General features: G+C 43.3%; 2 protein-coding genes across 4 annotated transcripts; both read left to right on the top strand.

Annotated features, from left to right (window-relative positions):
* The first annotated feature begins 43 nt into the window (after positions 1–43).
* Positions 44–24282, top strand: LOC133847349 (serine-rich adhesin for platelets). 2 transcript variants are annotated; one of them, XM_062282325.1, is made up of 6 exons: positions 44–979; positions 14695–15057; positions 15115–15191; positions 16665–17107; positions 18233–22646; positions 22686–24282. In XM_062282325.1, the coding sequence occupies exons 2-6, from the start codon at positions 14873–14875 to the stop codon at positions 24173–24175; spliced, it is 6609 nt and encodes a 2202-aa protein (XP_062138309.1). In that variant the 5' UTR covers positions 44–979; positions 14695–14872; the 3' UTR covers positions 24176–24282. The 2 variants fall into 2 exon arrangements, with proteins under 2 accessions (XP_062138309.1, XP_062138308.1); XM_062282324.1 differs by having other exon boundaries at positions 18233–24282.
* LOC133847356 (6-phosphofructo-2-kinase/fructose-2,6-bisphosphatase 1) lies at positions 4520–13125 on the top strand. 2 transcript variants are annotated; one of them, XM_062282339.1, is made up of 2 exons: positions 4520–5003; positions 10993–13125. In XM_062282339.1, exons 1-2 carry the CDS (start codon positions 4844–4846, stop codon positions 13068–13070), a joined length of 2238 nt encoding a protein of 745 aa, XP_062138323.1. In that variant the 5' UTR covers positions 4520–4843; the 3' UTR covers positions 13071–13125. The 2 variants fall into 2 exon arrangements, with proteins under 2 accessions (XP_062138323.1, XP_062138322.1); XM_062282338.1 differs by having other exon boundaries at positions 10897–13125.
* Positions 24283–26121: the final 1839 nt, after the last annotated feature.

Genomic DNA, 26121 nt, shown 5'->3' with positions numbered 1-26121 from the left:
CCAAAAAGTTTACTACAGCAAATTAGTATATTTTGTAATTAAACTTGCGGTCACGCTGTCCCTATTTCGACTTGTCTAATACGCTGCGGGATTTTTTTTTGCTCCTATTACTACGTTTTTTTTTGTTGTCGTAATTGTAATTTGATCGTCGTATTGCAAAATCCTTGCACATTAACGAAAGACGAAATCATCAACAAGAACCTAACAAACGGGCAACGTGCAAACTCTGTATTCAAGTTGGAAAGTGTGTCTTCCAATTGCTCCCAAATAATATGAAAAACTTTTTGCTTTCCTCTGTGTGTGCGTGTGTGTCGGTGTGTGTGAGTGAGGTGTCGGTGTGCGTGTGTTTGTGTGCGCTGCACATAGAGCGCAGCGTTCGTTTTTCGTTTGAACTTTAAAATACAAAAAAACGCAAGCAGCAAGTACAGTTATAGCTTCAATATAACAAAACCACTAAGAAGAATAAATTAAACAAATTTCGAAAAAAACGCATGCATTCGCAGCGAGCAATTTGGAGCTCGATTCGCGCTTTTTAAAATCAACCAAAAAAATATTTTTTTAAAAAACTACTCTCAAAGTGTGAATTTCGTGTTCAGTGCAATCAAAAAACCCAAAAGAGCAGCGCAAGTTGCGCGAAATACTTGCTACACATTTTCCCATCCATTATATACAACGAAAATCGGTAAAAATCACACACACGCATAATACATATGTACACATTGTTTGTTGTATATGTGCGTGCGTGTGTGTGTGAGCTCCGCGTTGCGTTTTTTGCGTTGAGAATTCTAGCCGCCGAAGACGTGTGTGTGCGAGGCGAAAACAACAACAGCAAGAGAGGAGGTACAACAAAAACAGTTTCAACTAACACAAACAACAACAACCCACACACAGTCACAATCGTCATGTTGACACTCTTACGAGCTCGGGTTGCACTTGCATAGAGAGAGAGAGAGAGAGAGTGACAGTGAGTGAGAGAGAGGTAAGTGGCTACTAAAAAATGTACAAACAAATATGAAATAATACAAGTAAAACTCTCATTAGTGCAAGGGAACAGAGCAGAACAAATGTAACTTTTAAATGTAATTTAAGTTAGGTCACACTTTCGCAATTTTTACAAAGGAATCAAAACTTATGTACATATCGTACACACACATACGCATATACTGTGTGTACGTGTGTGTGTGTATCGTCATCGCCTGTAGCTGTGCCTATGTATATAGAAGTGACAGCGGCGCGCACTGTTAAGTGTCGACTTTACAGCACAGTAACAGTCATATGTTTAGATGCATTTGAATTCATTCAAAAGCTGGTGTCACATTTAAACGTGTACAAATAAATAAATGTGTATCAACACACAAGTGTAGCTGGTATTCTAACCAAATAGGTATAACCCTCGTTTACTTGCAGCATTTAAGTATGTTACAAAAAAAAAGCTGATCGGTGTTCACTTTTTTTGGTATTTTTTTAACGAAATATACATACATTTACATATGTATATATATTTATAAACTGTTGGCGGCATTTCTTACTGCTGCTTCTTTCCCGTCTTCGTTGTCGTTGTCATCGAGCTGTGTTAAGTCGATATCGATATCTTCTCATCGCAGACATTCACCAAAAAAGTGTTGGCCGAAGCAGCAGCAACCGCAGCAACAGCGTGTTATAACAAAAAATTCATTTAACAAAAAGTGGAAAACACCCAAAAAAGCGAAGCGCATTTTTGGATATATATATTAGTAAACGAAACCTACTACTCACTCAATTCAATAAAAGTTGCTTCGATTTTTCGTGTGTGTTTAAAGTACTTAAAAAACAACATAAAAAGTGTGTGCATAAAAAAAAATTATAATAAAAAATACGACGAGAAGAGAGAATTCTCTCGCTGCGTGGCGCTGCGCCTCCTGTGTATGTGTGAGAGTGAGAGCGAGCGAGAGCGCGCCATACATTAAAAGTTTGACCAGCAGCAGCAGCAACAGCTTTTTGTCGTCGTTGTGAACACTGAACGAAGGAAAGAAAAGGTAAGACTTGCATCCAAATTCGTTTATTTTGATACACTCAAACAAACACACACATACAAAAAACAAATGCAATGCACGTATTTTTGCCAGACACATTTAAATAGAAACACATACATACATTAAGTGCAAAAAATGCATTGCAGAAACTGCCTCGTGCCGCTCTTTATTTTTGTTTTTACTTGTGCTTCTGCGTTCATCATTGCTTTGTTTTGTGCTTGCGCTTCGTTCTTTCGCTCTTGTACACTTTAAGTTAGTTTTTATCGTTACTTTATTTATGTATGTCGTAATCTGCAACATTTAACGGCTTTTACAATTTCATGAAAAGGGAAACATTGTAGCTACTAAATTCATTATGTATTTTTACGCAATTTTTTATTGGCATTTCTCTCATTTTGGGACGTGGTTATTTTTTTCTTCTGGCGCTCCCTCCCATTATTCTGCTCATCAACACGACGCAACACACACACACGCACATGCATATAACTTGTGAACTTGGAGAGAGCGAGAGAGCTTTGACAGTGTTGCATTTTAGGCGCGCACTGTAAACGCGATTCTTGCGTTTCAAATGTGCCGCTGTTAACAGTGGCCCACCACTGTTAGTTGTCGCCTCTCTTTGATGTTTCAGCAAGACTCGAACCAGTTTTGTTTATCATTTTTGTAAGCGCAGCAACAACACGACAACGGCAACAACAACTATAAACCAAATATAGTTGAAATTAGTAAACCGGTGCCAGGGGGTAATAGCCGGTTTCTAGTTGCGTTTTGCGTTGAAACACGTCGAACACAAATTCAAATGTCGTTGTCAGGATGCACTTGATGTCTAGGCTAAAATGGCATTAATATGATTTTACCTGCTTTGTAATAAATATCTCGGTAAACAAGCATTTTCGTATAATAGTATTTAAATCGGTTGTTGTACATACATATACATACACACATTGTATAAACATGGATTTACGTATATATGTATGTATATGTGAGTGCTTTTGCGCGCTTGAGGAGCGTATGGAAAATTTTTCAATAATTTCGCCATAATTAACATTTGTGCATTGCACAATTTATAATTTATACATTCCACACCTCCATTCTGAACAACTATTAAGCACAAAAAAAAGTTATCAATTGGCAATATGCATTCTTATCGATTCCGAATACTCGATTGTTGCTGCATTAGCTTAGCTGCGTGACGTCAAGACGCTTATAATCTGTATCAGATGACGAATTGAACGAGAAAAGTGCTGCCCATCAGATTGAGAGATTAACATTCTCTCATTTTTCACACACACACATACATCCGTAGAGCTGAACATCGTGCGTGGTCTGAAGCGAGAGGCAAATATAGTGTTAGGTCTCTGCAATTCGTCAAGGCCAACATTGTTGTTGTAAGTTGATGTTGTGTTGAGTGGAAAGAAGTGTGGGGAGTGAAAATGAAGAGAACTACAATTTTCGCGCTTATTCTTTGCATTTCTTATTAGAATGCTGTGCACATATTTGTTTCGTTTTCCGCTTTTTTAATAACGTTCCATGTACTATTTCATTATCGATTTGCGTAATTTGGCAAACAAATAAAAATGCCAGAAAATTAACGTTTCGTGCACAGTGGTCTGAAAAATGATGTTCAACTTTTTTTTTTATTACTCTGTTTTTGTTCGTCGATCACGATGAAAACAAATGCAAAATCCGTTTAAAAAGTCACAATACATTGTTCTAATATTATTAGAAAATACATAATTTCGATTGTGTGGTGAGCAAAAGCAATAAGAAAAGAGCAACAAAAAAATAGCACACACAAATCGTATATGCAAATGCAATTGGAATTTGAATTGGAATTGTCTTTGTCATGGGACGGAGACACGAGTTGCGCCAATTCTTATCGGTTCTCATAACGCTGCCTCGCTGCGCTGCTCTTGCTTTACTTTGCGCTTTGCTGTTGCTGTTGCTATCGTTCATAATCCACGCATTAAAAGTGCCGTTTAGCCATCGACTGCGCAGTCTACGGGCATAGCGCTGGCGTAAATGCTAAAAGTCAAGCCAAATATAGCATTTATGCGGCTGGCGCTTTTGCAATGTTCATTGTGTTCGTCACATGTGCTTTTTCCAGTGCTGCCAATCGTGTCGTCTACTGGTGTTTAATTTGAGTTTTGTTTTCGTAATTTAATAACTGCGGTAAGCTAAGCTGAATATAAGCATATAGAATATTGTGACATATTCATTAGAATTATTTATTTTTGCTTTTATTATTTTTCTATTGCCACTTTCCATTTTTTTTTTGTGGCAAAAGTTGGCAACGCTGGTCGTTTATAACATGTGCTGCTTACCTGTTTAGCTATTTGCGGCTAGTCGTCTGTTATTGCAAAGCCCAAGGGGCAGCACTGTGTTGTGACGCTGCTGCTAACGTCGACGGTCGACGTCGACAGCGATCGGCTCGCGTGCCGTTTGTTGCTGCTGCTTTTGCTGTTGCTTTTTGCTCATTCTTATTTTGACAAGCGACGTGTGCGGAACGCATTGCGCGGCGTCGTCGGCGCTCTGATCAGATTTCTTTCGTTACTTTCGCTTACCTTTTTTTTTGTTTTTGTGTGCGTACCGCGATCCAAACATACACACACTAACAGACCCCCAAATATATGTGTTTTATTTGCGTGGCTTGGTGAGCGTGTATTTACTCTGTAGTGCATGTGTGTGTGTGGATTATTTTGAACGGAAGCCGATCAAGATTCTGCAGCAGCATCAAACAAACAAAAAGTAAAATACAAGAAAATTAAAGACAAAAGAAAAAGAGTTGCGCAGCGCGCGCTCTCTGCTCGGCTCGGCAGCAGTAGATAAATAAAATGGCACAGTGCTGTGAGACAACAACAGCGGCGACAATGTCCTCACGCTTTGGTAGCGTCGCCGTCGCCGCCGCCGCTGTCAGCTCCAGTTCCAGACAGACGACGCTCCCCGCAGTTGCTGCCGCCGCCGCCTCCGCCACAGCCTCAACAACGTTGCTATGTATGTATTGGAACACTAAGGCAAACACACACGCACATACACACACATAAATTCACCCACATGAACTTGCACTTGCACTTGAGCTTTTGCTGTCGTTTTTGTTGCAGGCAGTGGTCAAAAAATTGGCTGACACAGCCAAGCTCTCTCTCTTTCTCTCTTTTCGGCTCTCCTTTTGTCTACCTGTGTCTGCTGTCTGACACACATTTTAGCTTAAATCGCGTGTTCATACAAAGTTTAATGACATTATTCCCTTTTTGTTTTTATTTTTTTTTATTTTTGGTAATTACTCTTTCTTTCAATTACTTTTGATGCTTGCTTATTGATTTACACGCAACTCAAGTATATGTGAGTGAGTGAGTAAGTGTGTGTGTTTGCTTTTATTTGTATTGGTCAATTGACTATTTTTCTGCTGCGCTCTTCATACTGTATTTTTTTTTTTATGGGCAGAGACCACATTCTAATGCACTGACTAATGTTATTGTTGGTGTTGTTGTTGTTGCTGTCGGCGTCGCTGCTCGCGTTTGTTTACGCGTCGTTGTCGTCATCATCAGCAGCAAAGCGTAATAATCATCATCTAAATGGCAGACGGAGAACATTTGTTGTTTTGTTTTGTTTTGTTTTTGTTTGCATTTTGTCGAATATATTAGAATATTCTTTTTTTTTTTTTTTTTTCTATTTTTGTGAATTTCCGCCTTCCGAACTTGTTTTGTTGTGTTATCGTAAGATTTAACAGCTTGAGAAATGAAGGTGAGACTTTCTTTAAATTTGTTGTACGCGAAATTGTTGCTCTTTCTTCTTCTTCCTCACATCGCTCTTCCGGAAAATGAAAACTTACGAAATGTTTCGACAACACAAAAATAAAATTCAAATAATAATTATCTTGACCTTGGCGTCTAGTTTTCATTTCATTCCTTTCTTCCACTAATACCTACGTTTTATTTATGCATTTGTGCAAAAACATCTCAACATTTCTTTTCTAACGAAATTCTTCGATTCCGTTGTTTTTTTTTTTTGCCAGCTCAACCATCGTATATTTGCTGTTTTTTCTACTTCTTCAGATTCGTCAAGTATTGTTTTTTTTGGGTGAAAGTTTGCACAGATCAAGCAACAGCTGTTCTACTCTGTTTCTCTCTCTCTCTCGCGCTCTTCTTGCGCTTTTACAGTTACATTGATGAGACATTGCAACTCACAAAACTTCGAGGAACTTGAATGTGTCATTCACATTTACACGACTCCTGAGGAAGAGAGATAGACAGATAATAAAGTGGCCAACGCATTGTTGCAAAACAGCACTTTAATTGACTTAAGTCATCAAAGCCCTTTATGATCAGAGTATCTATATAATTATAACAGCAAGTGAAAGCGCAAATGAATTCTGATTACAGCACTAAACTTGATTTCATCTGTAATTTTACCAAGATATTGAAAATTGCCGGTGTCAAGGTGCTTATTATTGCGAATGGCAAAATACTAGATTTTGTATTTTATTTGCCTACTAATTTTGATTTCTATATAAATAGTGTGTACAGCATTTTGCATTGATCTTGATACCGCGTAATGTGATATTTCTTTTATTATTTATCTTGTTGTTGTTGGTACTCTTGTCATGTGTATACTTCGTATCAATGCGAAATTGATTAAAATATTGCCATAATTAAGCCATAGTTTATATGTGTGTTCAATGCTGTGTTCGGGCGCATGTTATTTGAATGTTTGTTGGCGATAACAGAGCGATTAGCGATTAAAAGAGAGCTACTAAATAGCCTAATACACTACGTAGGTAGGAACTGTTTTTTTGGGGCTAATCAGGAAGTTTTATTCTATATACTTGGCTGGATTTTAATTTCATTGTTTTCTTTTATTTGTTTTTGTTGCTCTTTTTTTTATTTTGCGCCTTCTTATCAGGCATTTGGGTGTTTTTTTTTTTTGGGCCTATCGCTGTCTCTTTCGGCGTCAGTTTGGGGCCATTCATGTGAACGATAATTAACGCTGTTGTACATAAATAAATATAAATATAAATTTTGTTTTTGGTGCTTTTGTTGCTTTTTGATAAGTGAGAATAATGTGATTATCACTGGGAATAGCGACAGATTGTTGCCGCGTGCAATTTGTGACTGATGGGGGGAATTCTTCATAGATATTAAAAGTTTGCGTTTGTATTGTAGGGGGGCATCAAAGGGTTAAGCGCGAGCAAACAAGCGAAATTACGCTTTTTATCAGTGGCGAAATAATCGCATTCAAATACTTTGTAATTAACGAGTCGATAAATTTTGGAGCGACAACACTGATTATATATGTTATGTGTGCGAGTGTGTGTGTGTGTGAAAGGTGGGGTGTGGTCACACTGGCCACGCGCTTAACGTGTGATGCAAAAAACGCCCCAGATCAACTGATAAGAGGACAGAAAGAAAGAGCTATAATAAAAGGCGAGTCAGCTGTTGCAGGGGTCATGTAAACAAAAGTAAAGCTCAAAAGGATTTAAGGTTTGCAACAACCGCAATCCACACACACTCACACACACACACACACTCCTAATACAATTGATCGATAGGCGGCAGGAAGCTTGTGGACTTTGATGTTCAACAGCTGCTGCTGCTGATAGCATCCACCTTTCCTCTATCGCTCTCCCACTCTCCTTTTTTTGTGCCTATCACAGCCACAGGTCAAGTTCGTTTCTATGACGCATTTCGCTCGACGTCGTAATCTTAATGTATTTTAAACAAAAATATACCAAGTGTCTTCCATGCTGTTTCAATTGCACTTGGAATCAGTTAAGCGAACATGTCTCTCCATTCGTCTCTTTCTAACCTTCCTCCCCCTTCCTTACACAGCCAGAGAGTGATACCGCGCACTCCTTCTAACTATTTTGCATATTGCGCAAAACAGCCAATTGTGAACTAGTCCACACACACACACTCATACATACATACATTCAGAGATGCATTAAGTGGTTCACTATTTGCTGCAGCTGCAAAAGCTCAGACAGACATTTGTGTTGTTGTTGTATAGTTGTTGTTGTTGTTTTGTTGCTGTCGCTCAGCTGCCGTTGCCAATCGAAATTGAAACGAAGAAAGCTGCAATCGATTGGGCTCGACTATGAGATACTCGATAGCAACACACAGTGGGAAAACATACAGCACTATAAAACAGTTGTTTGAGTCATTTTCAATGAGTTTATGCAATCGCACTTTATGATACTGTAAATATTAGGAGCACTTTTTTCCTGTGGCGAAGATTATATGCAGACAATTTATAGTGGCACTACATTGGAATACCTTTCCTTACCAAACGAGTGCCGGGTAATAAAATCGCGCCACTCAATATTTGCGTAGTTTTGAAAAATGTTTTTCCCTTTTTTTTTTTGTTTTGTTTGCCTTCTCGTTTGTTTTTGACCTCTGGCTGTGCTGCTGCTGCTGCGACGGTTGCGTCGCTGCTCTGTCGCCGGTGTGGTTACAGTTACAACTGCGCTGCCGGGAATATTAAAGCGTCGCCGCGACAATTTGCCTCGCTTGTCTTTTTGCTGTTTAGTGCAAAATTGTTAGTATTGGCGCATTGAGCGTAGTGACTGCTTCGCATAGTTTTTATTTGCTTTGTTTCTTTTGCTTGTTTTTTTGGTTTTTGTCTTGTTTTAAACTTGGCTCAGGTAATTGCATCCCTAACACTCACTACGCACACATACACCCAAGTTCACACTTTGATTGACACCATCGTAAACACACACACACACACATGAATAAACTTACCACAGTCCAGACTTGAGCAACTGATTGGCCGACAGTCCGTCTGATAAGTAGTTATCTTCAATTGTTATTTTTATTGTTATTAATGCGCACTTGTTATTGCCGTTGTTCTTATTGTTGGTGCCATTTTACTTGTTGTTATTGGGATGCATAATTAAATGTCAATTTCCAATTCGATTAATTATCAATAACAATTACAGTGTGCATTTAAATGATATGCAAGCATTTACTCCCTTGAGTATTATTAACAAGAAATTGAATTACAAACGAATCACATGACAATTGAGTGTGAATTCAATTTAATGCGAATCAATTTGAAAATTAATAAATAATGCAAATGTTTAGACATTACTTGAGCAAATCGATTTTCTTTTTGGATTTTTCCATTCATTAGAAATCAGTGTACGCTGACTAAAAAGACGCACTGTTTGCAGCTGCTGCATCTGCTTAACAGCTGATCGATAAGCTGTGTGCAAGTGTGTGTGCATGAGTCGGACACTGTCTGCAGCTGCACATAATGTTTGGCATGTCTGGCAGCACTGACCTTGACCGAGCCAGTGTGGCCACTCTGCTGGTTTTTGTTGTTGTTATTGCAGAGACAGGCACAGACGGCATGCACAAATATGCCATTGGCCTTTACTTATCGCTCTCACTCTCTCCCACACACATGCTGCCGGCAGCACAGACACGTTGGCGATTTCTTAAGCTGCGATAGCGATAACTGATAATGCGATAAATATTTACAATTCGACTAATCCATGTGCATGTGCATGCGGTGCATTGGCAAAATGATTTATTGTTGTCAATTGTTGTCATATTACTTTATTATAAACAATGACATGCGAGCCCTTTGTGTTATTTTTATTACAGTTGTTGCATAAGTTCAGGCAGTAGAGGCAAATAAAACAAGTACATATATGTACATATACATATTGTTTTTATTTGTTTCGCATGCGTCGCAATTGTCTTCTATTGTTTCCAATACGTATTTATTTTGTATTTTCTATGCTTCTCTTTATCGCTTCTTATTTTAGTATTTTTTTCTTCATATCGTTTTGCGATTGCAACTGCGAATCTGCAGTTAAACATAAACGTGCAAAAGAGATGCCAATATAGTGTGGTTAGCAGCGTCGTTAACAGCAGTCTGGCAATAACAGCAAAGACAACAGCGGCGACAACAACAAGACAACAACAGCAGCAGCAGCCATTTTGACTCTGCAAATATTTGCGTTAATCGATCGTTAATTACAACCAGGGCTGAACTATCGATAACACAAGCAGGCAGACACACACACACTCGCAGACAAACGCAAACGTTCGTCTCATATTCATACACGCACAGAGCACATGCGCATCCCTCGCATCAGCTGTTTTGTTTTTCGTGTGCTCGCTCTTCTGTGTTGTGTTCTTAACGCCCACGCACAGCGCACGTTTTGTGGTTGTGCTTCTGCTACAACTTCTCTCCTCCTCATTACGTTTCTTGCGTTAGTTTAGCTCGTGCGTGTTTGTTTCTTCGGCTGGTTTAATTTCTTTCTTAGCTTTTATCTCGCTCTCACACTCGCTCGCTTCGTTTCTCATTAACGTTTGCGTTCTCGCTCTTCCGTTCAAGTGCAAAGAAGTCAAACATTTGGCATTCACAAACGCACACACACGCATAGAAGTACATATTCACATATCTATACATGTAGATAAACATTATTGCGGTTTTAGCGAACTAAGTTCGTGGTTAATTTGTGGCGGCTTCTTTATTGCTTCTTGTATTCTACACTTGTGTATTTCATATTTTTTTCGGGTATTGTTGTTAACACGTCTTGATTTGCAATCATCATTCTAACGCTTTTGCATACAACACACATACATACATAACTCATACTCACACTCACACACACACACATACATACTCACGCACATATTTATGAATAATATTGTTGAGCTGCTTCATGTGGAACAAACAAAAACAACAACAACAACATCATCCTCAACAACAACAAGCACATCATCAACATCAAGAACATGTTCATTATCAGCAAGCACAAGAACAACAACAACCAATACAACAACACATACAACTAAAGCAAATACTCGCCTAATTTCATGTCATACGCAACAACAACAACAACAACGACAACAATCTGCAGCGCCTACAACATCAGCAACAACAACAACAACAGCAGCATCAGCAGCAGCAGCTAGCGAGCAACAACAGTTGTCCAACACTGGCAATTCAAAGCAAATACTTTACTTTACAGCAAGCCAAAACAACAACAGCTACAATAACAACAACAACAACGACGGCGAGGACAGCGACAAGGACTTTGATGAGGACACTGTAGGCACTTTACCAACAACAACAACAACAGCAACTGGAGCCAAGAAGTCATCAAACCCTAAATCTGTGAATCAAGTCCGCAACTTGACAACCCCGCTCCCCCGCTCGAGCACATTCACCACCAACTCCTCCTCCTCCACCTCCTCCTCGTCCTCATCCACGTCCTCTTCCCCGTCCTCATCCAATTCGAGGGAGCTACTTTGCAGCTGCTGCAGCAGCGATCCAACAACAGCGACAAGCGAGTCGCTGCTGCTGCAAGAGCAACTGCTGCAAAAGCAACAGCACGCCGCAGTTGCCGCCGCCTCAGCGGTGCTAGCCAAGCATCTGGTACGCTCCGTGACCGCCACCAGCATCATGGACATGCCCTATAACACCTCGCCATCGCTACGCGTGCGCACCACCTCATTGAATCAGCTGAAGAAGACCGCCGATCTGGCGATCGAGAATGAGCTGCATGTCTGTCCCTCGGTCATGTCCGATGAGTTGCGTAAACTCCTGCCGCCCACCTCGGAAACGGTGATGACGAAACCCTTCCCCATTCGGGGTGAACGCACCATCGCGGACTGTACGACACCGCATGTAATTGCGATGGTTGGGCTGCCGGCGAGGGGCAAGACATTCATATCGAAGAAGTTGGCGCGTTACCTCAACTGGATTGGGATTGCGACACGTGTGTTCAATTTGGGCGAGTATCGGCGGCATGCAACCACCGCGTACAAGTCGCACGAATTCTTTCGCGCCGACAACGAGGAAGCGATGGCCATCCGGAATCGTTGCGCCAATCAGGCGCTTCACGATTCCTGTGAATGGCTGTTGAGTGGTCTCGGTAGCATTGCGGTATTCGATGCCACCAACTCGACGCATGATCGTCGTCAGCTCATCTATGACATTGTGGTTAAACAGCACGGCTTTCGTTTGTTCTTTGTCGAATCGATTTGCGATGATCCCCAGATCATTGAACAGAATATCCTCGAGGTTAAGGTCAGCTCACCCGATTACATCAACATGAACACCGAACTGGTTGTACGCGATTTCCTTCAACGCATCGAACACTACGAGGAACGCTATCAGCCCATCGACGAGGTGGCCGAATCCCATCTCAGCTTCATGAAGGTCTACAATGCCGGCAAAAAGGTCGTTGTCTACAACAACGAGGGTCACGTGGAATCGCGCATTGTCTACTATCTGATGAACATTCACATTACGCCGCGCACCATCTATTTGACCCGACACGGCGAGAGTGAGCACAATTTGAGCGGTCTGATCGGTGGCGACTCGAATCTCAGCTCTCGGGGACATCAGTATGCTCGGGCCCTCTCCTCGTTCATATCGCAGCAACAGATCGACGGGCTGCGTGTGTGGACGTCGTGGATGAAGCGGGCCATACAAACGGTGGCGGATGTCAAGGCGCCGCAGGAACGCTGGAAGGCATTGAACGAGATCGATGCGGGACACTGCGAGGAGATGACCTATGAGCAGATTAAGGAGAAATTCCCCGAGGAATTCAAGGCGCGCGATGTGAACAAGTTTGCCTATCGCTATCCCCGTGGCGAGAGCTACGAGGATCTTGTGGCACGTCTCGAGCCGGTTATCATGGAACTGGAGCGTCAGGGCAATGTGCTGGTCGTGTCGCATCAGGCGGTCTTGCGATGCCTCTTCGCCTATTTCCTGGACAAATCGGCCGATGAGCTGCCCTATTTGTATGTGCCGCTGCACACGGTCATCAAACTGACACCGGTTGCATACGGTTGCAAGGTGGAGCACATTAAGTTGCCCATCGATGCGGTGGATACGCATCGCCCCAAGCCCAAAATACCCGGTGATGTTAGTGAGCCGGGACTCGATGGACTCAGCGGTGAGCTGGTGGCGCCCGATGGCGTCGGCAAGGTGCTCATTGTGGGCGATGATGTGGCAACGGCAACGGCAGCGGCAACCAACGGTAACAGCGGCGGTGGCGGTGGCGGTGGCGGCGGCGGACGCGGGGAGGTGGCCCAATGACGTTGCCTTCCTGCCGCCAAAGCAGCCAAGTCCAAGACCCTCTAAACAAAAATCAGACCGACAAAAAAAACCCCCTCGCAGCAGCGCTGGACTGTTGCTGTGTTAACCCCACGTGTGTCCTCCACTTAACCCCCGTGTGCCTCTTGCCCCACATCTCCGACATCAACAACAACAACAACAACAATAATCTGCGTCCTAGTTTTTAATAAGTTTTTACTTAATTTTGATTATTCGATTGCATTGTTTTATGTATTGTTTTTTTTTTCTCGTAATCGTTCTCGTTTTGTCTCTTAAATCGTACTAAATTGTGATCAATTTACTATGCATATGTATGCGTATATCCTATATATATATTGATATATACGTATATGATGTGTGTATGCAATGTGTAACTTAAATGGAATGACTTTGACTCTGTTTTTATATATTATATATCGATGTACTTTATACGAACAACTTAAGATTGAAGATGCAAGTGTGTGAGCGTAGCGTAAGCCCAAAGTAAATATATATTACACTAGCTTTATACGCAACAAATGGAAATTAATGAAATTAACATTTATTCAAATACAATTTACATTTATACAACAACAATTTTTCGATTACAAATCTTTATGTACACACAGCACACACACACACACGCACCATTTTTATTATTGCGTCAATCAGAAGGCTTAGAAATTTGGAATTTTATATACATATGTGTGTGTGTGTTATATTTTTTTCTAAACATAATCGCAATTTTGAATATACATATATTGTAATATTTAAGAAACAATTATATGCAAACTATATTATATATTATTAACACGCTAGAGAACGCCTACGAACGGATAAAATAATGATTTCGATGAAAAGATATATCTTTAAAAGGCGTTCCTCTTTTATATTGCGTTCCCTCTTCTTTTAATTTTTACTTTTTTCTTTTTGAATATTGTATATTCTATTTAGTGTTTAGCTTGGGCTGTAATCGTTGTCTGTGTGCGTCTTATTTTCAACTAATCGGAATTTGATGCGTTTACAAAACAAGACATTATTCTTATAATTATTAAATATAGACATATATCTAGATACTTATACAAAAAGATACACACAACCAATATACATACATAAATATAAATTTAACCCAATATTGTCATGACAATTATCAATAAATGTGTTATCAATCAAGCATAAAAATAAAAAAAAATAAAAACGAACAAAAAAAATTACAACAAAACTACAAAAATACCGCAATTTTTATTCAGATTTAAGATATATGTACATAAGTCCAGGATGCGAATGGTAAACTTAGAATCGAAAGTTTAGATAACAAGAAGTATAGGAGAAAACAACAGAATATAAACATCACAATGTTAACATTATGTTAACAGCTGCTTAACATCAATGTTAGAGTTTTGCAGTCTTACTGTTAGCCTTGTGTTAACAGCTTCTTAACAGCAATGTTAGAGTTTTACTGTTAGCTGTTAGCCTTATGTTAACAGCAATGTTAGAGTTTTACTGTTACTCGCTACTTGAGAGCTGTTAACATAAGGTTAACAGCAATGTTAGAGTTTTACTGTTACTCGCCCTGCTGTTGACGCTGAGTTGAGTTGTAATTGAAATTCCCGTTATGCTTTTACAGCTACCAACTCCACATTGATATGGTGTAATCACGCATGTAACCGCACGACTAGCACAAGGACTAGGCACAGGACTCGGACTCGAACCCGGACCCGCATCAGGACTACGAACAGTAGTGTAACTTCAGACCCCCAGAATCACCCCCTTTGTCGGGGTAAGCGAAACCCAGGAGGACGAAGATGCCGCGCTTTCGCAACGAGGATTCGATGCAATCGCCGTATCGCGATGGCGACATCGTTTGGGTCAAGATACACAACTCGGAGATTTGGTGGCCCGGCGAGGTGACTTCAGCGCAGGACTTTCGCTTCGCTAACTCGGCTCGCCGACCCTTTGCCGTCGTTGAGTTTTTCAATGAGAAGACTTAGTAAGTGTTGCAGACTTAGTAAGAAAGTAAATAGTATTAATTCCTTTCTTTCAACAGCGAGCAGGTGAGCTCGTCAAAGCTGATATATCCCTTTCACTGCGCCCACAAGCGAGAGTTCATCAAATTAGGCACAAGTAAGTTTTTTTTACCATTTCGATATGCACACACATTTATTGTATTTGCTGATTTCGTGTGGATACCGGTCACCAATGAATTTAAATTGAACGCAAACACACAACACTTGATCCTCCCGCTAAGTGGACTGCAACTCATCAGCTCCCAATCCCGATCCCGACTCTTCTGTCTGAGGCAAACAGTCTCCCGTGCTTTTCTTGTCCAAGTCAAAGTCCTTCTTCTTCATATTCATCTTCAACTTGTCCTGCTCGACCTGCTCGGCAGCTGAAGAAGTCTTCGAGGTCGAGAGCCAGCGATGGCCGCAATAGATCAAAACACCCATCGATAGTCCGCCGATAATTATCGATGCTCCACGGCGATTAGCCAACACTGCTTGCTGCAGCGGCTTTAGATTATCGATCACCATTTGCAATTGCTGCTGTGACATCACGCCCAGATCAGATCCTTGCAATAACGTCTTTGATTTGAACTTTTAACGTAGAGAACAGAAATTTCACAAGCGCAACAGCTTAAACACAAATATTAACTTAAAATATATAAAATTGCCTAAAAAATTGCAAAAAACTAATTCCTTTAGCCTTGGCAATGAACACGACGAGTTCTAAAAATGAAGTGAAATGAATAAACAGCTCAATGCCCAGAGCTCAATATCTGAATTCGTCTTAGCCTGCTAGGTTGGCATGCTAAATCGAAATTGGAAACATATTTCTAATCATTCTGGCTATGCTTTAGCAATCGCTAAATTTCATATTTCAAATGTACCATTCAAAATATTAGTGTACAATCATTTAAATGTCCAATTATATCAACCCTCAATATGCAAAGTGTTCAGTACTTGAAATGGTAACATCCTAAAGGTAAAGTGTACAAAAAGGCTGAAACTGTACCCTTCAAAATGTACAACCATTTAATTTGTACCATTCCTCAATATGCAAAGTGTACAACACTTCGAATTGTACCATTTAAAATGTAAAGTGTACAATGCTTCAAATTGTACCATTCAAAATGTAAAGTATAATAATTTAATGCTTCAAATTGTACCATTTCTCAATATGCAAAGTACCATTCAAAATTCAAAGTGAACTTCAAATTGTACCATTCTTAAATATGCAAAGAGTACAATGTTTGATGAAATTGTACCATTCCAAATACAAAGTACAATAATTTACACTATACCATTCCTCCATATTCTAAACGTACAACACTTCAAATTGTACTATTCAATATGCCAAGTGTACAATTATTACAAATGTACCAATTTTAGTGAACATTTTACAAAAGAAATCTGTGCTGTGACCTCTCCAAGTGCCAAAATCCTGTCTGTCCCATCGCCAGATGGGTTCAAAAAAGACCTTTTCAAAATGAAGCGATGTCAAGAAATGAAATCAAAGCAGTTGCGTAATTTATCTTATTAAGCGACTGTTGTCAAGTGCACTAATGTGATTAATAATGTGATTAATTTGCATTAACAGGACGATCCGTTGCCCAGGACATGAAGGAGAAGTTCAACGAGGATGTGCGGCAAGCAGAAGGACGCTGTGCCGGAAAAAGCCCCGCAGCAGCAGTGACAACAACAACAACAACCGCTGCAGCTGCAGCTGCAACCTTGGCTGTGGCAGCAGCCTCCTTAGTGCCCATTGCATCGATATCGACATCGACATCGGCAGCAGCAGCTTCGTCAATTGCCACAACTGAAGCCGGTGGCGGCGGCGGCGTAGCATCGACATCAGCAGCAGGAGCAGGAGCGGCGGCAGCTTCGCGACCAGAGAGCTTAATCAAGGCGCTGTTGTCGAACAACAACAACAACAGCAACACCAACAACAATGCGAACGTCAACGTCAACAGGGTCAACGCCAGCAGTCGCAACCGAGGCAGTCAGAGTCGCAGCAGCACCTCGATGCCATCCACGATGAATGTAAGCTTAGCATATTCATTGTATTCATTTGTACCTGACGGTACCTGACGAAGGCAGCTTCTGAATATTTCTCTATCTTTCCACCATCTGGCTTCAGCTATCTTTAGAATTTACTTTAGAGTGAGCCAAATGAATTGTGAAGTCACTTCAAACAAGAAACCAGAAGCAACTTACGCAATTGATTGCGCAATTTTCAATTTAATTCGTATATAATTCGTACTTAATGTGTCATTGCTTTACAATAATAATATATTAGACGCACTGAACGAATAACGAGAGCGATGAGCTTTATCCAGCTTTATTTAAATTTGAAATAGTTTTCTTCGTTCAGTTAAGTTAAAAACCATGCGTAGGTTTCAAACTGGAGAAACTGACTAGTTAAGTAGGTAACGATACTTATTTAAAGGAAAGTGTTTAAATCATTTTACAATGTTTCATTCCAACCTGTTGAATTGTCTATGATATTTCTTCTTTAAGTTGAGCTAGGAAGCATAGCAAGTATTTCAACTAGTGCTTAGCGTAGACAGGAACCAGACGTAAGAGTAACACATAAATAGTGCAAACAGTGAGAGCAAGAAGGCTGCTTCAAACTTTATTTAACATAGAAATGAAAAATTGAAATAATTTTCCTTGACTATGGTATTTATTCGTTAAATAAGTAATCATAACACTTCATTCAACTAGTGCTTAGCATAGACAAGAACCCAAGACGGGGGAGAAGTTAAGTTAAGTTATAAAGGCGTAGATTTCAAACCTAGGTCGGGTAGAGAAACTTTGATGTGTGGGTAAAGATACATATTTAAGGGAAAGTGTTTGAATAATTTTACAATGTTTCACTCCAACCTGTTGAATTGTCTATATTTCTTCATTAAGATGATATAGAAAGCATGTAGCATGTATTTCAACTAGTGCTTAGCATAGACAAGAACCCAAGGCGGTAGAGAAGTTAAGTTAAGTTATAAATCATAGATTTTATTTGAACTTGTGCTTAGCATAGACAGGATTTCAAACCTAGATGCGGTAGAGAAACTTTGATGTGTAATAAGACTTATTTAGGGGAAAGTATATCAATGATTTAATAATGTTTCATTCTAATCTCGTAATTTATGCGCTTTCACTTCACAGGACTCGTCGATAAGGATTATGGATATCGGAGCGAAGGCTGCCGAGGGACGTCTGACGGAGCGGCTCTACGAGTGCAACATGTGCGAGTTTCGCACGAGCAGCATGAACGTGCTGCTCATCCATCGGCGCACGCACCAGGACCCCAACACCAACAGCAGCAGCAACAGCAGCGGCAGCAGCCTCAATCGCCATCATCAGCAGCAGCAGCAGCAACCACAGCAGCAGCAGCATCATCCCCATCAGCAACAGTTGCTGCAGCAGCGGGCGACGCGACGCGCCAACACATCGTCGACGAGTCGGGAGGCGTGGTCATCGCTGTGGCGCTGCCAGTCGCGTCATGTGTCCATACTGGTGGATGCACCGCTCACCGATGCGGAGCAGCGTCAGGTGGCGAACATTGCCCAGCTGACGCTGGCGAGCATTGAGCGTGTGGTGAAACCGCTGCGGGAACGCAAACGTCACAAGGAACGGGATGGCGATGTGGCTGAGGCTGAGGCAGAGGCAGAGGCTGAGGCTGACAATGGCAGCGAGGAGGTTGCTGGCGACGATGATGATGGCGATGCAAAGGGAGACGAAGAAGAGGTTGAACCGAGGGAAGAACCGAGTGCGGAGCGTGATCTCGAGCTTGTGGAGCAACAGCAGCAGCAAGAGAACGAAGCAACCAACGACAGCAACAACAGCAATGCAATGTTGCCGCTGCAACAGCGTCGCAACACCCAACAACAACAACAACAGCAGCAGCAACAACCACAACAACAACAAGAACAAAGTGCACGCAATCCGCGACGCAAGCGGGGACATCAGCTGCGATCGACGATGCCAGCGCCGCCAATTCCAATTTCAATGACGCCGCCAGCGAAACAGCGGCGTCTGACACGCGCCGCCAGCCGTCTGCTGAGTGTGAGCAACAACAACAGCTCGCTGGACTCATCCTCGCCTGCCGCTGTTTTGGCGCCGCCGCCAACGCCACAAAGACGCGGCGCCGGACGACGCTCGGCGGCTGCCAACAGACGCTGCACCATGTTTGCCAGCTCAACGCTCAGCAACAACAGCAGCAGCAACAACACCAACAGCAATGGCATTGGTGGCAGCAGAGGCGGCAAACGCAGCAGCGTCATGCGCAAGACCTTGACCATGACAACAACAAGCAGCTCTACGTCTCCAATCTCTGCGTTGCCGCAACGTGGTCGCAAACGCGCCTACTCCCCAACAGCAGCCACAATAACGTTGGCCGAGGCGGCCACTGCAGAAACTGCAGTCGAAGCGGCGCCAGTCGAGGAGGAGGAGGAGCAGCAGCAGCTGACAGTTGCCGAGAAAGAGAAAGAGTCAAAGTCAAGAACAAAGTTGGAAGTGGAGTCGCAGTCGCAGTCACAGCCAGAAAAAGAACAGCAGCAACCGGAGACGGTGACAACAGCCAAGCTCTCGCTGGCGGATGCTTCGCGTGAGCTGCAGCGCAGGTTGCTCGCCGAATGGGGTGAAGATGAGCTGGAAGAGGAGGAAGAGGAGCAACAGCTGAAGCAACAGCAGCTACAGTCTGTGCAGGCGCAGAGCAATGGACAACAGGAGACGACAAAGTCCGAGCAATCCACAAAAGCAACAGCAACAGCAACGACCAAAGCAGCAACAGTTGCTGCTGCTGCTGCTGGCGATGATGATCATGTGGAGCAGGTGGAAAAGAAGCAGCGACTGCAGGAACAGCAGACCCCGAACAATATCACAGCTGCTGCTGCTGTCGCCTCCAACGCGGCTGCGGCTTCGACTTCGACTTTGACTTCGAGTTTGACTTCCACCTCAAAGAAGCGCATACGCAACATACCAAAGAAGGATCGACGCGATGTGGTGCGTCAGGAGTTTGATGTGGGCGCCGTAAGTGAACACGATCGGGAACCCGAAGAACCCATTCTCATACAGGACAGCTCCAACGATGCCAGCTCCAACGAGAGCGTCGTCTTTGTCGACTCCGCCGAGGAGCCAGACTTGGGACTGTCCCAAGTCAAGACTGGAAGTGCAGCCACCACAGCTGCAAGCGTTGCTGCAAATGCTGCTAGTGGCAAACACAACAATTCCTCGTCGTGCTTCGACTTTGCCGAGGAGGAGGACGAGGAGCCGCCTCTGCAGCCGGACGCTGCGCCAGCGGACGGACAGAACGGCGGCGGTTTGAGCTACAGGCGACGCACCAAACCGCAACCAACGCATGTGATGATGGCGAATGGCGAGCGACAGCAGCAGCAGGAGGAGGAGGAGGAGACGACGACCGAGAATGATTCGTCGTTCAACAAGTCAACCGATGAGATTTTCAAGGGCTTCAACGAGGAGTCCGAGGTGGCCCCAGCTGCGCCAGCTGCCGAGGCGGAACTGGAGACAACCGCACAACTACAGCAGCAGCAGCAGGATGGATCCGTTGTGGATGCGTTGGCGGAAGTACTGGAGACGGAGGCGGTGGAGGCGGAGGATCAACTGAGTTTGCCCATCAAGGAGCGACAGAAACGCATCTTCAAGTCGCGCAACAAATCACAGCAAGCGGCAACAGCAGCGATGACGACGCCGCCGACGCTGACGCCCGACGATGAACAACCCGACGAAGACGATGATGAGGCGGAAGCGGAAGCCAATGGCAATCAACCGATGCAGCCAACGATGGCAGCAGCCAATGGCGATGGCAACAGCAGCAATCATAGTCAGCAGAACTTGAATCACAACAATGTGGCTCACACCAACAACAACAACAACAATACGAACAAGTTACTCTTGCAAACGGAGCAAACGGAGTTGGAATCGCAACGTCATCGTCGTCGTCACAAGACCAAGTCGGGTGGCTCCACATCGAACTCATCGAAGTCGCGACGTGCCAAGTCCAAGTCCAAGTCGAAATCCAAATCAAAATCGAAATCATCTAAGTCATTAGTTGTTGAGGAGGTCAACAACTCGAACTCCAACTCCAACTCGAATTCGAATTCACAGCTCAGCGGACTCGCCTCGCCAGCTCTGAGCAGCAGCGCCAGCAACAGCACCACGACCACGCAGAGCAGCAGCAGCAGCAGCAGCAGTGGCAGTGGCAGTGGCAGTAGCAGCATCGCCAGCAGCGGCACCAACAGCAGCTCCATAGTCTCCAACATGGCTGTTATCTCAGCGGAAGAGGCACGCGAACTTCAGCGTTCAGCGCCAGCCTTAACCGAAGATGGCGATGGCGAAGGGGAAGCAGAAGTGGAAGTGGAAGCGGACTTGGAAGTGGAAGTGGAAGGTGTTCCTGATGTGCTGGCCACGCAGTCGAGAATTATCATACTGGAGGACATCAGGTTGCCCAATCTGTACTCGTTGCCGGCGAGCAGCTTGTCAACGGACAACAGCAGCAATCAGAGTCAGCTGTTGAATAGGGACAGCAACCCGTTGGAAGAAGAGAAAGATGAACAGAAAGTGACATTCGCTGACGGAGAAGAACTTCCGGGAACTTCCGGGACCAGCAGCAGCAGCTGGAATTATCGTCGGGAGCTGAAGCTGAAGAAGCGCGAACAGGAACTGTTGCGTCAGTATGAGGAGGATTTGAAGAGCGGACGCAGTGCGGAAAAGGCACGCAAGGCACGCGAACGCTGGACGCGACCGAATCGCAGCAGTCGCAACAACAATCATCTCGATGCGGAGGATATGGCGCTGCTCGGACAAATCGTCGAGCTGACGACACCAACATGCAGGGGCGGCGTCGGCGTCGGCGGTAGGAAGCGTGCAAACAGCTTACTACCCATAGAGAATGCCGCAAATCGACGCGCGCCACGACATCAGGCATCGAATAAATCGTGTGAAGCGTTTGTCACACTGCGGGACGAGGATGTGGCCAGAGCCAGGGAGCAGTTGGTGCAGTTGCAGCAGCTAAAGCAACGACGTACTGAGGAGGCCGAGAAGTTGGAGCGGGAAAGGGAGAGGGAAAGAGAAAGAGAAAGGGAGCGGGAGCTGGAGAGGGAGAAAGAGAGGGAGCTGGAGAGGGAGAGGGAGCAAGAGCTGCAATTGGAAGCAGAGCTCGAGCAGGAAGTGGAGGAAGCTCAGGCGGACATGGTGCTGGAGTTGGAGCAAGAATTGGTGCTCGATCAAATGCACGATCAAGTGGAGGAGCACGAACCTGAAGAGGAAGAGCACGATGACGAGGAGGAGGAGGAGGAAGAGGAGGAGGAACATGAGCATGAGCTCGAGCAGCAACCTTTGCAGCCTTTGCAGGACAGTGGGGAGCTGCAGTTGCGAGAGCTGCAACTGGAACAGTTGACGCCAACAACACCGTCACCGCCATCGCAACAGCAAACCCCGACGCCGACGCTCTTGTCACCCGCCGGTGCGGTTCCCGCTTCGGTGGCGGAGGAACTGCAGCTCGATCAGCTAGCCGCGGAGGAAGAAGAGGAGGAGGAGGATGAGCAGCAGCAGCAGCATCCTCTTCAGCATCCGCATCAGCAGCTGGAGCTGGAGCAACAGGAACAGGAGGAAGCCATGGACGAGGCCATGTCCGAGCTGGAGCTGAAAGACTCGGGGCAGGAATCGAATACGGATCCGCGAATTTGTGCCGTAATGACGCATCCGATACCCGGGTATAGCAACACCTTTATGCTGTGCTCCCTCACCAACAACAACAACTTTACGCCGCTGAACAACGAAGCGCTCTACCTGGACAGCGAGAATCATCTGGTCCCTGTGCCCCTAGAGGCATTGACCGAATCACCGCGTCTCCCCGATGCCCATCCCTTGTCCGCTGTCTTTATGATCGAGGGCGAGGCCGTAGCTCAGGTTGTGCAGCCGGAATCGGCGCACGGATCACAGCAGCAAAGCGACGAAGAGGAGGAGGAGGACGACGAAGAGGAGGAGGAGCAGGTAGAACAGATGGAGCAACAACAGCAGCAGCAGCAGGTGCTAGAAGTGCAGCATGCGGCAATTGTGTTGCCACCGGATCAAGTCGGTGATCAGGTGGAAATGCTGGGCACCATGACACCGCTCAGTCAGGTGGCCGAAGCAGCGCCCGATTATGCCATCTCGATGGCAACGCAAAGGCAGGAGAACAACACCGCAGCCAACGATGATGATGATGGGAATGGGGATGGGGATGGGGATGAGGAGGACGGTGATGAGGAGGAGATGACGCCACAGGAGGTGTATCAGCTGCAATCGAATGTGCTGCAGCTGAGCGTGAACGGACACCACCTGGAGCTAACCACCGAGGTGCTGCTGAACATTGCCGAGCAACAGGACGACATCGTTATCGAGATCGATGGCGGCGGCCGGGCGATGCTCCATGCCAGCGACATACTGCAGGCGGCCAAGAACTATCTGCAGGAACGGGATCTGCAGCTGGTCAACGTCGAGGATATGTCGCTCGACGATGACGATGTCGTCGATGCTGTCGATGCTGTCGGAGGTGGAGGTGGAGGTGCGCCAGCAACGGATCTGCTTGCTGAGGCCCTCGCTGGCAGCGATGTGGTCGATGTCGTTGATGTGGCCAACGCGGGCGTTGGACTGCTTCACATTGATACGCGACAACAGCAGCAGCAGCAGCTGGTCACTGGCGGAGGAGCAAGTATCGATGGGGGGGTTGGTGCTCCCCATCCACATCCACAGCCACCACCACCACCGAGCATGGACTTCATTCATCATCATCATCAGGCGGTGGTCAATGCCCATCTGACGCCACCGATCACCGCACGCACCAACGAAACGAATGCGCTGCTCGATCAGACACCGATCATGTCAACCCTGGAGAATCCCAGCGCTCCAGGCCTCCAATTGCGTCGCGTCTCGCCGCTGGCCGAGGGCAACAACCTCGACGACAGTCTGGCCGTCATCGGTGTGACCAACGGCGGCAATAGCGGTGTGCCCACCTCCCTCGAACTTCCCATCACGGTGACCAATCCGGCCATTGCTCCACGTCCGCCCGGGGTCAACGACCTGGTCAAGTTTGTGCCCTTCCAGTAGACGGAGACGGAGACGGAGACGGGGAAACCAGAAACCAGAACCCTAGGAATAATACACCTTTAGCTATATTTGCAACTTGTAATTGCTTCTTTTTTTTTCTTTTTTTTTAAACAAATTCGCGCCGCCTTTCTCTCTCTCTCACACTCTTTGTCGTACGTTTTTTTTTTTTTTTGTTTTTGTTTTATTTTTTTTAGCATTAACGAAAGAAGTTTAAAGAGGGGACGAACAAATGTAAAATAGTTTTAAGGATTCGACAAAAACTTAAGAATTTGACATGATTTAGGTTAAGCACTTACAAATATATATATACATTGTATAATTCAAACAATGCATATATGAATGTAGCCCGTAAGAAAACCAATGGAGAACAAGAGAGACGACAAGAGAGCAAGAAAAAGAGAAGGCGACAGAGATCCGAAGAATTACAAGTAATAATTATAATAATATAATCATACGTGTGTATTTACCAGCCTAAGATATGAATGTTGTCAACTAAACAAACAAAAAACACAACTGAAAGAATTTTTTTTTTTTTGTTTTAAACTTAAAAAAAAGAATACCACAAAAAAACTACAACAAATGCCTATAAAATACAAATTGTAAGCAAATTCAACAACAACAACAACAAAAAAAAAGAAAATAAAAACAGAAAAACTAAAACTACATTTTAAACTAAAGAAATGCAATGGAAATTGCATATAAAAATAAACGATGAAGCAACTGAGAAAGACTCGTGTTTATTTATTAAATTTTTTGGGGATTATAAAGTTAACTCAACATATTCTACTTCCCTAATCTAATCTAATTTTAGTCTTTCTACATTTTTACGACAGTATTTTGTTTTTATTGCTTTTAATTCCGCATTTCGAATCTTTTTCCATGAGCAACCAGTTCAGTTTATGAGGTTTTTTGTTAATTTTTATCTAATACACTTTTATTTAGATTTATTTCCATGACTCAAACGGGGAGCAATTCGCTAGGGTCGCATTGTCAGTGCTAATTAGCTCGATCTTAACCGGTTTTGATTAACGTTATGCAAACTCAGCTCAGTTTACAAATCAAATTTGTAGCATTGTATCATGTAGTATAATAATTGGATACAATGGGGTTCAAATACTTGTTAAGAACTTTGCATCATTCTTATGCGATTGAGGGAAAAGCAAAAATAGTAAATATTCCTTTTAAAACTCAAGGTGATTTCGATTTCCAATTCTTCCAGATATCTACGCATTTTAAATGTAATATAATTATCACGTTCTTTTTTTGTTGCGGTAAATAACCTGTAATTACTTGGTTGCTAATTTAAAATATGTAAATATTACTGCCAGTTGTCACAGCGCTATTTTTATACTAACAGGTGATTAATTGCTTTCTCTTTCTCTAAAAGATTGCTGAAAATAAAAATAAATATAGTACGTGTAATATCATATAGTAATGACCTAAGCAGAAAAGAAATAAGAGAGAAGAGGACGTAGTCTAATAATAATGATATCTTTGATAATAGTTTTTCAAAAGCGTTATTTTGAAGTGTAAATCAAGTATTTAGTGCAGTATTTTTCCGTTGAAAAGCATACATATCAAATTATTTCCTTTCACAAAAATATATTCGCACAGTAACTTAAAATAAATATAGTTAATTTTAATGACCTTCACAAATAAGAAAGAAAAGAGAGGAACTTTAATACATTTTCGATATTTCAATGGAGAATTTTAGTATTTCTCTGTTGGAAAGCATAATGAGCGATTAAATAAAATTCCTTTCTCAAAAAGATTGAAATTCTTTCTGTAACTCACAATGAATTTTAACAAAGAAAAGAGAGGAGAGGAGAGGAGAGGAACTTCAACACATTTTCGAAATGCGGTATTTCAAGGTATAATTTTAGTATTTTTTAGTCGAAAAGCATAATGAGCGGTTAAATTAAATTCCTTCGTAAAAAAGATTTCAA

Source organism: Drosophila sulfurigaster, chromosome X (genome assembly GCF_023558435.1).
Source record: "Drosophila sulfurigaster albostrigata strain 15112-1811.04 chromosome X, ASM2355843v2, whole genome shotgun sequence".
Classification (NCBI taxonomy): domain Eukaryota; kingdom Metazoa; phylum Arthropoda; class Insecta; order Diptera; family Drosophilidae; genus Drosophila; species Drosophila sulfurigaster.
The sequence above is the reverse complement of the archived record's forward strand: the minus strand, read 5'-3'. Positions and strand labels throughout refer to the sequence as shown.